The 14,525-nt window shown below is 41.0% G+C and overlaps 1 protein-coding gene across 12 annotated transcripts in view; it reads right to left on the bottom strand.

Moving 5' to 3' along the window:
- Positions 1-621: 621 nt before the first annotated feature.
- Positions 622-14,525, bottom strand: part of LOC122559001 (voltage-dependent L-type calcium channel subunit alpha-1D-like) — a 617,537-nt gene continuing 603,633 nt past the window's right edge. For 9 of the 12 annotated variants that reach the window (XM_043708059.1, XM_043708061.1, XM_043708062.1 and 6 more), the window contains one exon: positions 623-3,958. In XM_043708059.1, coding sequence (XP_043563994.1) covers positions 3,665-3,958 — 294 coding nt within the window. In that variant the 3' untranslated portion in view covers positions 623-3,664. Of the gene's footprint in view, positions 3,959-14,525 lie in introns of all 12 variants that reach the window. The other 3 variants (XM_043708064.1, XM_043708058.1, XM_043708060.1) reach the window with 1 other exon arrangement.

The following is a 14,525-nucleotide window of genomic DNA, read 5'->3' as shown; positions in this document are numbered from 1 at the left end:
GCTGACTATCTCTGATTAATAAAATGCTGATATAGTCTCTGGATTAGAGGTGCTGGAAAAGCACAGCAGTTCAGGCAGCATCCAAGGAGCAGTAAAATCGACGTTTCGGGCAAAAGCCCTTCATCAGGAAGCCCTCAGATGCTGCCTGAACTGCTGTGCTTTTCCAGCAACTCTAATCCAGAATCTGGTTTCCAGCATCTGGAGTCATTGTTTTTACCTTGCTGATATAGTCTGTTCCTCAGAATTCTTTCTAATAACTTCCACGTCACCACTTCACCAACTTACGCAACATTTTGATTTTAAAATTCTAACTGTTTCAACTAGAATGTGGCCTTCCAACCTGCCAAGATACTTACACAGTTTAAATTCTGCCTTCTTGCACATCCTTCATTTTAATTGCTGACAGTGGGCTTTTAGCTGCCCTCAGCCCTAAGCTCTGGAATTTACACCTTAGTACCTCTTCACCTTTCCATTTTTAATACTGTCCTTAAAACCTAAGGTTTTGGTCATCTGACTAAATATGTCTCCAGATGACTTTGTGTCACAGTTAAAAGCACTGTGAATGCTGGCAATCTGAAATAAAAACTGAAAGTGCTGGAGAAGCTCGTCCAGGTTGGGTAGCGACTGTGAAGAAAAGAGTTAATTTTTGAAGTCCGATATGACTCTTCTTTGGAATGGTGAAGGTAAGAAGAAGAATTGTATCAGACTTGAAAGTACCTTCCTCCTGAGCCTATTAAAATAAATTCAACCATACCAAATTAAACAAAACAGTATCCTTAAACCGCTGCATCACTTTTAATTGATTTTGTGCATGCTTAATGTACAAATAATGTTCAACATTTGAAGTACCATGACCGATGTAGCATATGGCTAATTTCTGGGACACATTTTAATTACTTGTTTACTTTGTACAGGATAACTTATCAATGTATTTTGTTCCTTAAGATAAATAAGTTATAGTGTGTACAACCCAAACATGAGTTAGCGGACACCTTAAAGAATATCAAATGTGGCAGAAACAAAAACAAAATGTTGGAGAAACTCAGCAAATTCGACAGCATCTGTGAGGAGAACAACAGTTAATGTTTTGAGTCCAGTGATCTTTGGTCAAAAGGGTCACTGGACTTGGAATGTAACTTCTTTTCTCCACAGCTTCCGCTGGTCTTATTGAGCTTCTCCGGCACTTTCTGTTTTTGTTTCAGATTTCCAAAACCTGCAGTTCTAAGATATGGTAGGCATGTCAGAATAATGATTCATTGTACATGACGATAGGTAAGGGTATGCAAGAACAAATATTACAAAAGCTACAAACTAATGAAATATTCACTTTTGTATTTTTGTGAAAAATCAATAATAGTAATCTCATGTGGAAGTACAGCAACTTCTTTTAGGACTAAAGCAAAAGTATTGAAAGACCAAGAGTCACCTATACTTTTCACTGTAATGACAGTTCAGCCTTGTCTCATGAAAAATTAACTTGATTTTACTTGAATTTCAATGCCAATATATTTAATGCAGTCTTACAGAAATATACACTATGTGTATATACATTTCCAGCACTAGGTATGGTGGTATGGAAAATACACATACAGACCTTACTGTACCATACGTACAATCACAAAATAATCAACCTTAGAAACTGAATATACAAATACCATACTACACAAAAGGCTTACTTCATATAAAAGTAGTCATGAAGGTTGCACACAAGGAAAGAGTTGTGCAATCATAGGTTGCTATTCCGCCATGCTGAAGATCAAGAATACCCTGGGTATGAAATAAAAATAATTTAAAACCCTATGTATCCCTGACTGAGGTAAAATATCCTGTTTTAGTTCTTGTTACTAATAGAATATATAGAAGTGTTTAAAAATGCATACAGTTTAAAAGATTTTAGTGGCTGCTACTCATGATGTACCTGCAATTTAAACAGGCCATCATTTAAAATATATATTAAAAATTCTGAAAACGTACATAGCAAAAAAAGCATCATTTGATAATTCAGAAAACCTGCTCTGTGAAGTATTTTATGCATTGAAAATAAAGTGTATAAATGGGCATGTTTAGTTTAAACTAAACTCAAACTACTGATGCATATGCTGATAAATGTAATTTGAAGGACAGTCACAAAAGGAACTTTATCTTGGGATGCATGCAGTTATAGCCCTCAGCAGTAAACTGGGAATGCTAATAATTACACTAACCAAAATATAATAGCTAACCTCAGTGGATGACATAATTGTACATCTTAACTGCAAGTTGGTCTACCATGAAAGTGTTATACTAGATATGCAAAACTCAGATTGTGTTTTTAAAACCATCCAGATTAAAAAAAACTGAAAGGAGCTGCTCAGATTATGCAGACTGAAACTTATCCCAAATGATTTTGTTTCCGTAAACTAGCTTTTAGTAAAATGAATGTTGCAATGAAAACTGTCAACTGCTATAAATGATTCAGAAAGAAATATGGAGGTGTACTAAAGATTTAAATGTTTTTAAATATTAGTCATTCCAAGTAAGAATGCAAGTAAATCATCTTTGCATATCCTGTGTAAAGTTAGTTTTATATTTTACCTTAATTAAAAATTTCTTGCCAAAGATTTTCCTTTGACTTCAGACTTTGCACAAACTCTAAAGTTAAACTTATACTCAAAGAAAAGGCAGCTCTATCAGTACATTTACTTATGAATTTGTACTTCTATTAAAAAATAACAATAATCTATAGAATAAATGACAGTAATTTGGAGCCATAAATATTGCTGATTATCAGTTACAGTACCAGGATTACAAAATATAGAACATCTCTTTACAAATACAAATTTGTTATCTTTATGTTACAACCATATACAATTTCTCTAATTTGTAATTGAAGGAAACTACTTTTAATTAACTTTGAAGGTAAGATGAATGCCATTACTGTTTCCAATGTAGGTTGACCAGAGTTTTCTCTCCACAATAGCAAATGATGCAGTAAGACAAAAATGATATATCCTATGTAAACTCTCAAAATATTTCAGAAAAAAACATTAATAATTTTGTACTTTTCCATACCCCCCCTAAAAAAAGATATTTTCTCAGATCTGCTAGGATTTTAAAAAGCTATTGAGAATGGTTCATATTTGCATGAAAAAACTTGAAGTGAAAAGATATGTTTGATAGTTTCAAATCTTTTGATATGCTAACACTTGCTTTCAGCCGTAAGTCCAAGTGTATTTCTGAGGTAATGACATCTGTCATCTTTGATTGCCATCACCTTTTTAATAACTTCCCTTTCACCTTATGCACTGTCACAAAAAATAATACAGTGCTTTGTTCAACATTATAAGTTGTATGACATTCTGACCGAGGAAAAATGATAGCCTTGAATGGTAAAAATGTGGCTTTACTTCATCTTAAGATTTTCGCTCCTTGGTCTTCAATGACTTATTTGCTGTTAGATTTTGACTGATTCACACATATTTAGAATGACCATGTTCTGATCATATCACACTGCTGTATCAGACAACAAATGGAGGTTATAGTATCAGATTGCCATCAGTTTAGACCATTGTGCTATCACTTGGAAGAAACTCTACTGGTCACTTCGTCTGTCTAGTGCCATAAGAATTCCTTGACTGTCAGGCACTTCCATCATTTTTATATAATTGACTCTATTAAATGTATGCTATAAAGAGGTGATGCATATCATTTCATCACCTAGGTCCTCTTCATATATTCCAGTGTCTGTCTCCTCATCACTGTATCCTGGGTAATAATCTTGTAGTTCATAGTCAGACCTGTTTCTAACAGGAAACACATCCCCACTAGTTCCATTATGAAGATTGCCATTTAATAAATTGCTTGCAGCACTTTCCATTTCATCAATGGTCATATCACAGGCATCTGCAAGTTCATGTTTAGTAACTGAAACAAATTTTGGATCTTTTGCATATCGGCCAAGACCTTCTGATATTAGGACCTTATAAGTAGGAGAAAAATAATGTAATTATTAATCTGGTGAATGCAACAATTTTAATATAAAAAGTTACATCAATTTAAGCATTTAGTCATGTTCCAGTGTATTTTAATAGGACCCAAGATGATATACATTAGAAGTTTTGAGAAACTCAAAATTGAATTAAAATAATAGAAACATTTGTCAGGGAAATGTTAATGTTAACTTAAGATCCTCTGATTGCCCAAGTATCACTTGCTGACTGATAGCATGCTTCCAAACTGTGCTAACCAACTTCCACGTTCTCATTAATATTTTTTCTTATAATTTAAATAGTAAATATGAGAACCAGGAAATTGTAGTGTCAGGAATTTTTGACAAAACCTCGTATTTTTCCTTTTCATAATTGGAACACTAACTCCTCTTGATTTTATAAAAGTGAAGATATCTTTCACTGAATTAAAACAAAATGTTAAAGATTTTAGGAGATATTTCTACTCAATTTTTTTCTGTCAGATTTGGATAGCTGATTGGCATGTATGAGTTGGACCAAAGGGTCTGTTTCCATACTGTATGATTCTGACTCCGTCAGTCAAAATTTATACTAATTCTATCACTAATAGTTTGTAAGAGCAATAGCGCTGAGGATTAGAGAAGAACGGCCCGAGAGAAATTAAGATTATTTGATTTTAAGGGCAATGTAAAGATTCAATTTAAAGGGCTCAGTCATGGAATAGGAGTTCAAGGCTTTGGTATGCTCCTCCTGCTCTATGTGGAAGGTTAGACATATTTTTGGTGACCAGAACCAGAACATGTGAAAGAGAATCCAACTGCACTTCCTGGAAGCCTGAATTTCTGAGTTGGAGCAGCTGTTGAGGATACTGTGGAGCATCCATGAGGTTGAGAATATTACAAATAACCACAAGGCACACCGAGAGCATTACAAGCCAGTGCAGGAATCCCTGTGGCCATTTCCCTGCAAAACAGATATACTGCTTTGAATAATTGTAGGGGGAATGGTCTCTCAGAGGAAAGTAGTAACACCAAATTCAAGGTATCATGGTTGACTCTGCTGCATGGGGAAAAAAGGAATGTATGTGCAAAGGCAATAGGAATAGGGGACTCAGGTGTAAGGATAATGGTATGTTGCCTCCCTGGTGTGAGAGTTAAGGATGTCTCAATACAGCTTCAAGGGGTGAAAAGCCAGTTGTCATTTGTATACGTTGATAATGAAGTCATAGTGAAATCCTAAAAGCACAATATAGGGAGTTAGGAAAATTAAAAAGGTATAATTGTAATAGTCTGATCAGACCCTAGGATTGCTGTCTCATTACAGAAAGAGATGAAGGGTGATGGTTTGACCTGAGAGTCACCATGCTTGAGGTGAAGAGAGAGGTTGAGAGAGAGAGAGTCTTTCATGGTAACCTCAGCCAGTCCAGAAATTGAACCCACGCGGTCGGCATCACCATCCAGCCACTCAGCCAAGTGAGCTAAAGTAGAACCTCAATGGGAATAATCTCAGGATCTCCAGTTATGCCACATGCTAGTCAAGAGTAGAACTAGCTGGATTTATCAGCTAAAAATATAGCTGCAGAAGTTGGGACGGAGGTGGGATTTAGATCCCTGCAATATTAGGCCCAGTTCTGGGGGAGATGGGGCCAATACAAGCTGAACGAATTTTGTTTTGATAGGACTGGAACTGATATCCGAGAGCGAGTATTTGTCAGTGCAATTGTGGAAGGTTTAAACAAAAATGGCAAGGGTATGAGAACCTATACAGGGAGATAGAAATGAGTGCAAAATCAAAGACAGAATGGAAAATAAGAAAATTGACAGAGAACTCAAGGGCAAGAGTCAAACACAGGCAGAGTGCAAAATGAATGTTAAATGGATAGCTTTAAGGCCTTGAGGCATAATGCACGGAGCATTCACAAGAAAGTAGATAAATAATTGTGTAATTAGGTATAAATGGGTATGATATAGTTGGAATCATGGAGACTTGGTTACCCAGCAACCAGGAATGGGAACTAAATAGATTGGCCAAATGAAATCAGTAACACTGTCAGGAGGAGGAATTCCTGGAGTGTATACGAGATGGTTTTCTGGATCAATGCGTTGAAGAAACAACCCGATTGGCAGGGGGGTGAGAACCGGAGCTATGGATTAGATGATGGAGTAGGTAGTGAACAGCCAGATACAGCGTGCAGAGAGTCTGTGAGGAGGGATAGGGATTTTATGGCAAAGGTGCGTTAAGTGTGATGGGTTGAAATGTGTCTATTTTAAAGCAAGGAGTATCAGGAATAAGGGTGGAACTTAAAGCATGGATCAGTACTTGGAACTATGATGTTGTGGCCATTATGGAGACTTGGATGTCACAGGAGCAGGAATGGTTGTTGGATACTCCAGGGTTTAGATGTTTCAAAAGGAATGGGGGTGGGGGGAGGGAGATAAGAGAGGTGGAGAAGTTGCGTTGCTAATCAAGGTTAGTATCAGAGCTGCAGAAAGGGAGGGTTTGTCTACAGAGTCAGTATGGGTGTAAGTCAGAAACAGGAAAGGAGCAGTCACTTTGTTACTATTGTGGAGTCTGTAGAAAATTCCCAATAGAGACACAGAGGAGCAGAGTGGTAGGCAGATTTTGGAAAGGTGTAGAAATAACAGGGTTGTTGTTATGGGTGACTTTGACTTCCCTAATATTGGTTGGAACCTCCTTAGTTCAAATAGTTTGGAAGAAGATGATTTTGTTAGGAAGGGTTATGTGACCAGGCAGGGTTCCTGACTGAATTGGTAGATAGGCCAGCTAGAGGGAAGGCTATTTAGTGCTTGGCAATGAACCATGGCAGGTGTCAGATCTCTTTGTGGGAGAGCATTTCAATGATAGTGATCACAACCCCATGACCTTTACTAAACTCATGGAGAAAGATAGGAACAGACGATATAGGAAAGTATTTATTTGGCAGGAACAGTGGTGTCTAAATTGGGAACAGATGTTCTCAGGGAAATACATGACAGAAATGTGGCAGTTATTTAGGAAGGAGAAAGTGAGGTCTGCAGATGCTGGAGATCAAAGTTGAAACTTTATTGCTGGAACAACACAGCAGGTCAGGCAGCATCCAGGGAACAGGAGATTCGACGTTTCGGGCACAGGCCCTTCTTCAGGAATGAGCAGAGAGTGTTCAGCAGGAGAAGATAAAAGGTAGGGAGGAGGGACTTGGAGGAGGGGAGTTGGAAATGTGATAGGTGGAAAGAGGTCAAGGTGAGGGTGATAGGTCGGAGTGGGGTGGAGGCGGAGAGGTCAAGAAGAAGACTGCAGGTCAGGAAGGCGGTGCCGGGCTGGAAGGATCCGGCTGAGACAAGGTGGGGGGAGGGGGGATGAAGAAACTGGTGAAGTCCAAGTTCATCCCCTGCGGTTGGAGGGTTCCCAGTCGGAAGATAAGACGCTCCTCCTCCGACCGTCGGGTTGTTGTGGTTTGGCGGTGGATGAGTCCAATGACCTGCATATCCTCGGTGGAGTGGGAGGGGGAGTTGAAATGCTGTGCCACAGGTTGGTTGGGTTGGTTCGTCCGGGTGGCCCAGAGGTGCTCCCTGAATCGCTCCGCAAGTAGGCGGCCTGTCTCCCCAATATAGAGGAGGCCACAGGAAGCACTTGCTGATAGTGCTGGTCAGGTTTGTCCCACTAAGGCAAGGAAGGGATGGTAGGATGAAGGAACCTTGGATGACAAAGGACATGGAACATCTAGTCAAGAGGAAGAAGGAAGTTTACTTAAGGTTGAGGCGGCAAGGATCAGACTGAGCTCTACAGGGTTGCAAGGTAGCCAGGAAGAAACTGAAGAATGGACTTAGGAGAGCGAGGAGGAGGCATGAAAACACTTTAGCGGAGAGGATGAAGGAAAACCCTAAGGCGCTTCTAGACTTATGTGAGGAACAAGAAGATGATCAGAGTGGGGGAAGGGCCAATCAGGGATAGTGGAGGGAACTTGCGCCTGGAGTTGGAGAAGGTAGGGAGGTCCTTAATGAATACTTTGCTTCAGTATTCACTACTGAGAGGGATTTTGACATTTCTGACAACAGCATCAAACAGGCTGATATGTTAGAACTGGTTGATGTTAGGAAGGAGGATGTGCTGAAAATTTTGAAAATCACGAGGATAGATAAATCCCCTTGGCCAGACAGGATATACCCTAGGTTACTACAGGAAGTGAGGGAAGAGATAGCTGCACCTTTGGTGATGATCTTTGCATCCTCAATGTCCACTGGAATGGTACCAGATGATTGGAGGGTGGTAAATGTTATTCCCTTGTTCAAGAAAGAGAATAGGGATAATCCTGGGAATTACAGACCAAGTCAGTCTCATGTCTGTGGTGAGTAAAGTATTGGAGAAGATTCTGAGAGACAGGATTTATGATTACTTGGAAAACCATTGTTTGATTAGAGATAGCATGGCTTTGAGAGGGGCAGGTCATGACTCTCAAACCTCAATGAATTATTTGAGGATGTGACAAAACACATTGATCAAGGTAGAGCAGTGGAACCTTATCAATCAGAAAGTAAGGAGGCATGGGATACAGGGAAATTTGGCTGCCTAGATATAGAATTGGATTAGAGTGGTGCTGGAAAACAGTACCCTTCCACTGACACTCTCATTCGTTTGGCTGAACTGGTCCTTATCCTTAACAATTTTTCCTTTGAATCCTCCCACTTCCTCTAGAACAAAGCACCTGTATGGGCCCCAGCTATGCCTGTCTCTTTGTTGGATACGTAGACCAGTCCATCTTACATTGTTACACCGGCACCACTCCCCACCTCTTCCTCTGCTACATTGATGCGTCGGCGCCACCTCGAGCTCCCGTGAGGAGGTTGAGCAGTTCATCAACTTCACCAACACATTCCACCCCGACCATAATGATGGCAGACTTGACACTGACATTTTTTACAAACCCACTGACTCCCACAGCTACCTGGATTACACCTCTTCCCACCTTACCTCCTGCAAAAATGCCATCCCGTATTTCCAATTCCTCCGCCTCCGCTGTATCTGCTCCCAGGAGGACCAGTTCCACCACAGAACACACCAGATGGCTTCCTTCTTTAGAGATCACAATTTCCCTTCCCACATCGTTGAAGATGCCCTCCAACGCATCTCATCCACATCCCGTACCTCTGCCCTCAAACCCCATCCCTCCAACCGTAACGAGAACAGAACCCCCCCGGTCCTCACTTTCCACCCTACCAACCTTCGCATTAACCGCATCATCCGCTGACATTTCCGTCACCTCCAAACGGACCCCACCACCTTTCCACTTTCTGCAAAGACCGTTCCCTCTGTGACTACCTGGTCAGGTCCACACACCCCCAACAACCCACCCTCCCATCCTGGCACCTCCCCTGCCACCGCAAGAATTGCAAAACCTGTACCCACACTTCCTCCCTCACCTCCATCCAAGGCCCCAAAGGAGCCTTCCACATCCATCAAAGTTTTACCTGCACATCCATTTATTATATCTGTTGCTCCTGATGCGGTCTCCTCTACATTGGGGAGACTGGATGCCTCCTCGCAGAGCGCTTCAGGTAACATCTCTGGGACATCCGCACCAATCAACTCCACCGCCCCATGGCCCAAAATTTCAACTCCCCCTCCCACTCTGCCAAGGACATGCAGGTCCTGGGCCTCCTCCACAGCTGCTCCCTCATCACCCGACGCCTGGAAGAAGAACGCCTCATCTTCTGCCTCGGAACACTTCAACCCCAGGGCATCAATGTGGACTTCATCAGTTTCCTCATTTCCCCTCCCCCCACCTTACCCCAGTTCCAATCTTCCAGCTCAGCACTGTCCCCATGACCTGTCCCTACCTGCCAATCTCCCTTCCCACCTATCTACTCCACTCTCCCCTCCACTCACCTATTGTACTCTTTGTTCCTGCTCCTCGGATGCTGCCTGACCTGCTGTGCTTTTCCAGCATCACTCTAATCTAAACTCTGTTTTCCAGCATCTGCAGTCCTCACTTTTGCCCTGGATATAGAATTGGCTGACCCATAAAAGACAGAGGGTCATGGTATGTTGTAAAGTATTCAGTCTGGAGCTTGGTGACCAGTGGTGTTCCACAGGGATCAGTTCTGGGCCCTCTGCTCTTTGTGATTTTTATAAATGACTTGGATGAGGAAGTGGAAGGGTGGGTTAGTTAGTTTGCTGATGACACGAAGCTTGGCGGAGTTGTGGATAGTGAGCAGGGCTGTTGCAGGTTGCAATGGGACATTGACAGGATGCAGAACTAGGCTGATAAGTGGCAGATGGAGTTCAACCTGGAAAAGTGATTCACTTTGGAAGGTTAATCCTGTATCCTGCATTCAAATTCAAAGGCAGGGTTCTTGGCAGTGTGGAGAAAGAGAGGGATCTTGGGGTCCATGTCCATAAATCCCTCAAACGTTGCCACCAAAATTGATAGGGTTGTCAAGAAGGCGTATGGTGTGTTGGCTTTCATTAACAGGGGATTGAGTTTAAAAGTCGTGAGGCTGTGCTACAGTTCTGTACAGTCCTACTTAGACCACACTTGGAATATTGTGTTCAGTTCTGGTCAGCACCTTATTATAGGAAGGATGTTGAAGCTTTAGAGAGGGTACAGAGCACATTTACCAGGATGCTGCCTGGACTAGAGGGCATGTCTTGTGAAGAAAGGTTGTGGGAGCTCAGGCGTTTCTCATTGGAGCAAATAAGGATGAGAGGTGACTTGATAGAGGTGTACAAGATAGCCAGATACTTTTTCCCAGGGTGGAAATGGCTGTCACAAAGGGGCATAATTTTAAGGTGATTGGCAGGTTTAGAGGAGATGTCAGAGATAGGTTCTTCACAGAGTGGTGAGTGCGTGGAATGCATTGCCAGCAGAGGTAGTAGAGTCAGATACATTCGGGACATTTAAGCGACTCTTGGATAGGCACGTGGAAGATAGTACAACGAAGGGGTTATAGGTTATTCTGATCTTACAGTATGATAAAAGGTCGGCACAACATCGGGGCGGAAGGGCCTGTATTGTGCTGTAGTGTTCTATGTTCCAACTAAAGAACAGCTGTCCTAGACTGGGTATTGTGTAATTACGAAGGCATAATTAGCGAGCTAGTTGTGTGAGGCCCCTAATGGGAAGACTGACCATAATACAAAAATTCTTCATTGAGGTGGAGAGTGATGTAGTCTGTGATTCTGAGACTAAAGTCTTGAATCTAAATAAAGCAAACTTAGGTGGTATGAGATGCAAGTTGGATAAATTGAGCGACATTGAGGGCGGCACAGTGATTAGCAATGCTGCCTCACAGTGCCAGAAACCCGGGTTCAATTCCCGCCTCAGACGACTGTCTAACAAATCTTTTAGTTATTTATTAATATGTTTTTTCATCCTTTATTATTTTTATTTTAATCTTAAAATGAATGTATTTAAAATACCAGAGAGTAAAAGAAAATTCAACAAAATAATCCTCACAGACTGACCGCCACTATTTAAAAAATGTGAATTTTGAAGAATATATAATTGAATTTTTTTGGATGCGGCCTTATTAGATTACAACTAACATAATGCGGCCTACCAACATGAAAAGGTTTCCCACCTCTGGGCTAGACAAATTTGCTGTAATCTTTTAAGGATGTAACTGATAGATTTGATAAAGTGGAAGCAGTAGATGTGATTTACTTGGACTTGCAGAAATTTCTCAATAAAGTCCCAAATAAGGGATTAGTGTATAAAATTAAAGCACATAGGATTGGGGGTAGTTTACTAGTAGGGATGGAGAAGTGTTTGCTTGACAAACAAATTATAGGGATAAACATGTCTTTTTCCAAGTGGTAGACAGCGACCACTTCATAAAGTGAGATACTTCATAAATCAGTGAGATATTGAGAGTAATGAATTATACTCAACAAGTCTGCACCAAAAGTAAATCTCCTCTAAATCTCCATTAATCCCATAAGTGGGGCAAATGGTGATTCTTGGGGATGGTAAAACTGACAAATGGAGAGAAACTGGATCAGTTAGTATATTCACTGGAGTTTCTGTTGGGAAGGTTCATAGAAACCTATAAAATTCTAACAGGGCTTGACAGGGTAAACACAGGAAGGATGTTCCTGATAACCATTGAGTCCAGAATCAGGGATATAGTGTAGGTCATTTAAAACAAATGAGGAATTTCTTCACTGAGAGAGCAATGAGTCTGTGGAATTCTCACAGAAAGCAACTGACACTAAAACATTGAATGTTTTCAAGGAGTTAGGTATAGTTCTTAGGATTAAAAGGATCAAAGGGTCTGGGGAGAAAGTGAAAACAGGGTATTGAGTTGGATGATCAGTCATGAGCCTATTGTATAGAAGGGCGGTATGCCTATTCCTGCTTCTATGTTCTATGTTTCTATGTCTACCCTCTCAGGTACTTGTTAAAGGTCCAGTGGAAATATTTTGAAATGCTGGGGTCTCTTTCACAGAATATGAAAATGACCTAATAATCTATTTGCCTCTCAATCAATATTATTACATTAGATTAGATTACATTACTTAGTGTGGAAACAGGCCCTTTGGCCCAACAAGTCCACACCGACCCACCGAAGCGTAACCCACCCAGACCCATTCCCCTACATTTACCCCTTCATCTAACATTATGGGCAATTTAGCATGGCCAATTCACCTAACCTGCACATTTTTGGACTGTGGGAGGAAACCGGAGCACCCGGAGGAAACCCACGCAGACATGGGGAGAATGTGCAAACTCCACACAGAGAGTCGCCTGAGGCGGGAATTGAACCCGGGTCTCTGGTGCTGTGAGGCAGTAGTGTTAACCACTGTGCCACCGTGCCGTCCACAAATTATAAATACAAATTATCTGGTAATTTTCACAGAATGACACAGAGGGTATCAATGCATGAGCAATAGAAAGACAAATGCTTTCCACAAACAACCAATTGCACTAGGTGTTCAAAAGTTTTGACTTAAGGTATGAGTTTTAGATAAATGTGAAGTGCTGCATTTTGGAAAGGCAAATCAGGACTTATACACTTAAAGGTACGGTCCTGGGGACTGTTGCTGAACAAAGACACCTTGGAGTGCAGGTTCATAGTTCCTTGAAATTAGAGTTGCAGGTAGACAGGATCATGAAGAAGGCATTTAGTATGCTTGCCTTTATTGGTCAGTTATTGAGTATAGGAATTCGGAGGTCATGTGGCCATAGAAGACATTGGTTAGGCCACTTTTGAATACTGGCAATTCTAGTCTCTTTGCTATTAGAAACGATGATATGAAACTTGAAAGGGTTCAGAAAAGATTTACAAGGATTGGAGGGTTTGAGCTACAGGGAGAGGGTGAATAGGCTGGGGCTATTTTCCCTGGAGTGTCAGAGGCTGAGGGGTGACTTTACAGAGGTTTACAAAATCATAAGGAGCATGGATAGGATAAATAGACAAAGTCTTTTCCCTGGAGTGGGAGAGTCCAAAACTAGAGGGCATAGATTTAAGGTGAGAGGGGTAAGATTAAAAGGGCAACCTTTTAACACTGAGGGTGGTATGTGTCTGGAACAAGCTGCCAGAGGAATTGGTGGAGGCTGGTACATTAAAAGTATCTGTATGAGGATATGAATAGGAAGAGATTAGGGGGATATGGGCCAAATGCTGGCAAATGGGATTAGATTAGGTTGGGATATCTGGTCGGAACGACGAGTTGGACTGAAGGGTCTGTTTCCGTGCTGTACATCTCTATGACTTTATGAATTGATTTTTAGCTTTTGTGCTGTGATCTCTCAGGGCATCACAATTCTTCAATGTAGAGCCACTTTCAGTATCACTCGAAAGGGAGGGTGAATAAACCCCACGCTCCTTGAATGGAAAAGGAGATAAAATTTAAAATAAAGAAAAAAATTGCTATGACAAGCTTCAAGTAGAAAATATAATTGCAAACCAAAGGGATAACAGAAGATTCAAAGGGGAGATGAAAAAGCATTTTAGAGAAGCAAAGAAGCATTATGAAAAAAAATCCCAAAATCATCAAAAGCACTTCAGGTGAAAGGATTAGAGTTGATTAGGGACAGAAAAAGAGGATTTACATATGGGAATAAGAGGTGTGGCTGATGTGTTAAATGAATATTTGCACCTGTTTCTTCTAAGAAGCTACCCAGGTCATTGTGATAGATGGAAGGTTTGTGACGAGGAGCATTTGAAATTGATGAAGCACCAGAACGAGATGAGATGCATCCAAGGATATTGAAGGAAGTGAGTGTGGAAATTTCAGGGGCACTTGTCATAACTTTTCAGTCTTCACTGGACTCAGGAGGGGTGCCAAAAAACTAGAGAATGCAAACATTACATCCTTGTTCACAATTATTGTAAGGTTAAGCCAAAAAATTACAGACTGGTCAGTATAGGGAATGCTGGATGACTAAAGAAATTGAGGGTTTGGTTAAGAAAAAGAAGGAAGCATATGTCAGGTAGAGACAGGATAGATCGAGTGAATCCTTAGAAGAGTGTAAAGAAAGTAGGAGTATACTTAAGAGGGAAATCAGGAGGGCAAAACGGGGGCATGAATAGCTTTGGCAAATAAAATTAAGGAGAATCCAAAGGGTTTTTACAAATA

Source organism: Chiloscyllium plagiosum, chromosome 18, assembly GCF_004010195.1.
Source record: "Chiloscyllium plagiosum isolate BGI_BamShark_2017 chromosome 18, ASM401019v2, whole genome shotgun sequence".
Taxonomy (NCBI): domain Eukaryota; kingdom Metazoa; phylum Chordata; class Chondrichthyes; order Orectolobiformes; family Hemiscylliidae; genus Chiloscyllium; species Chiloscyllium plagiosum.
This window is presented reverse-complemented; position numbering and strand designations above follow the sequence as displayed.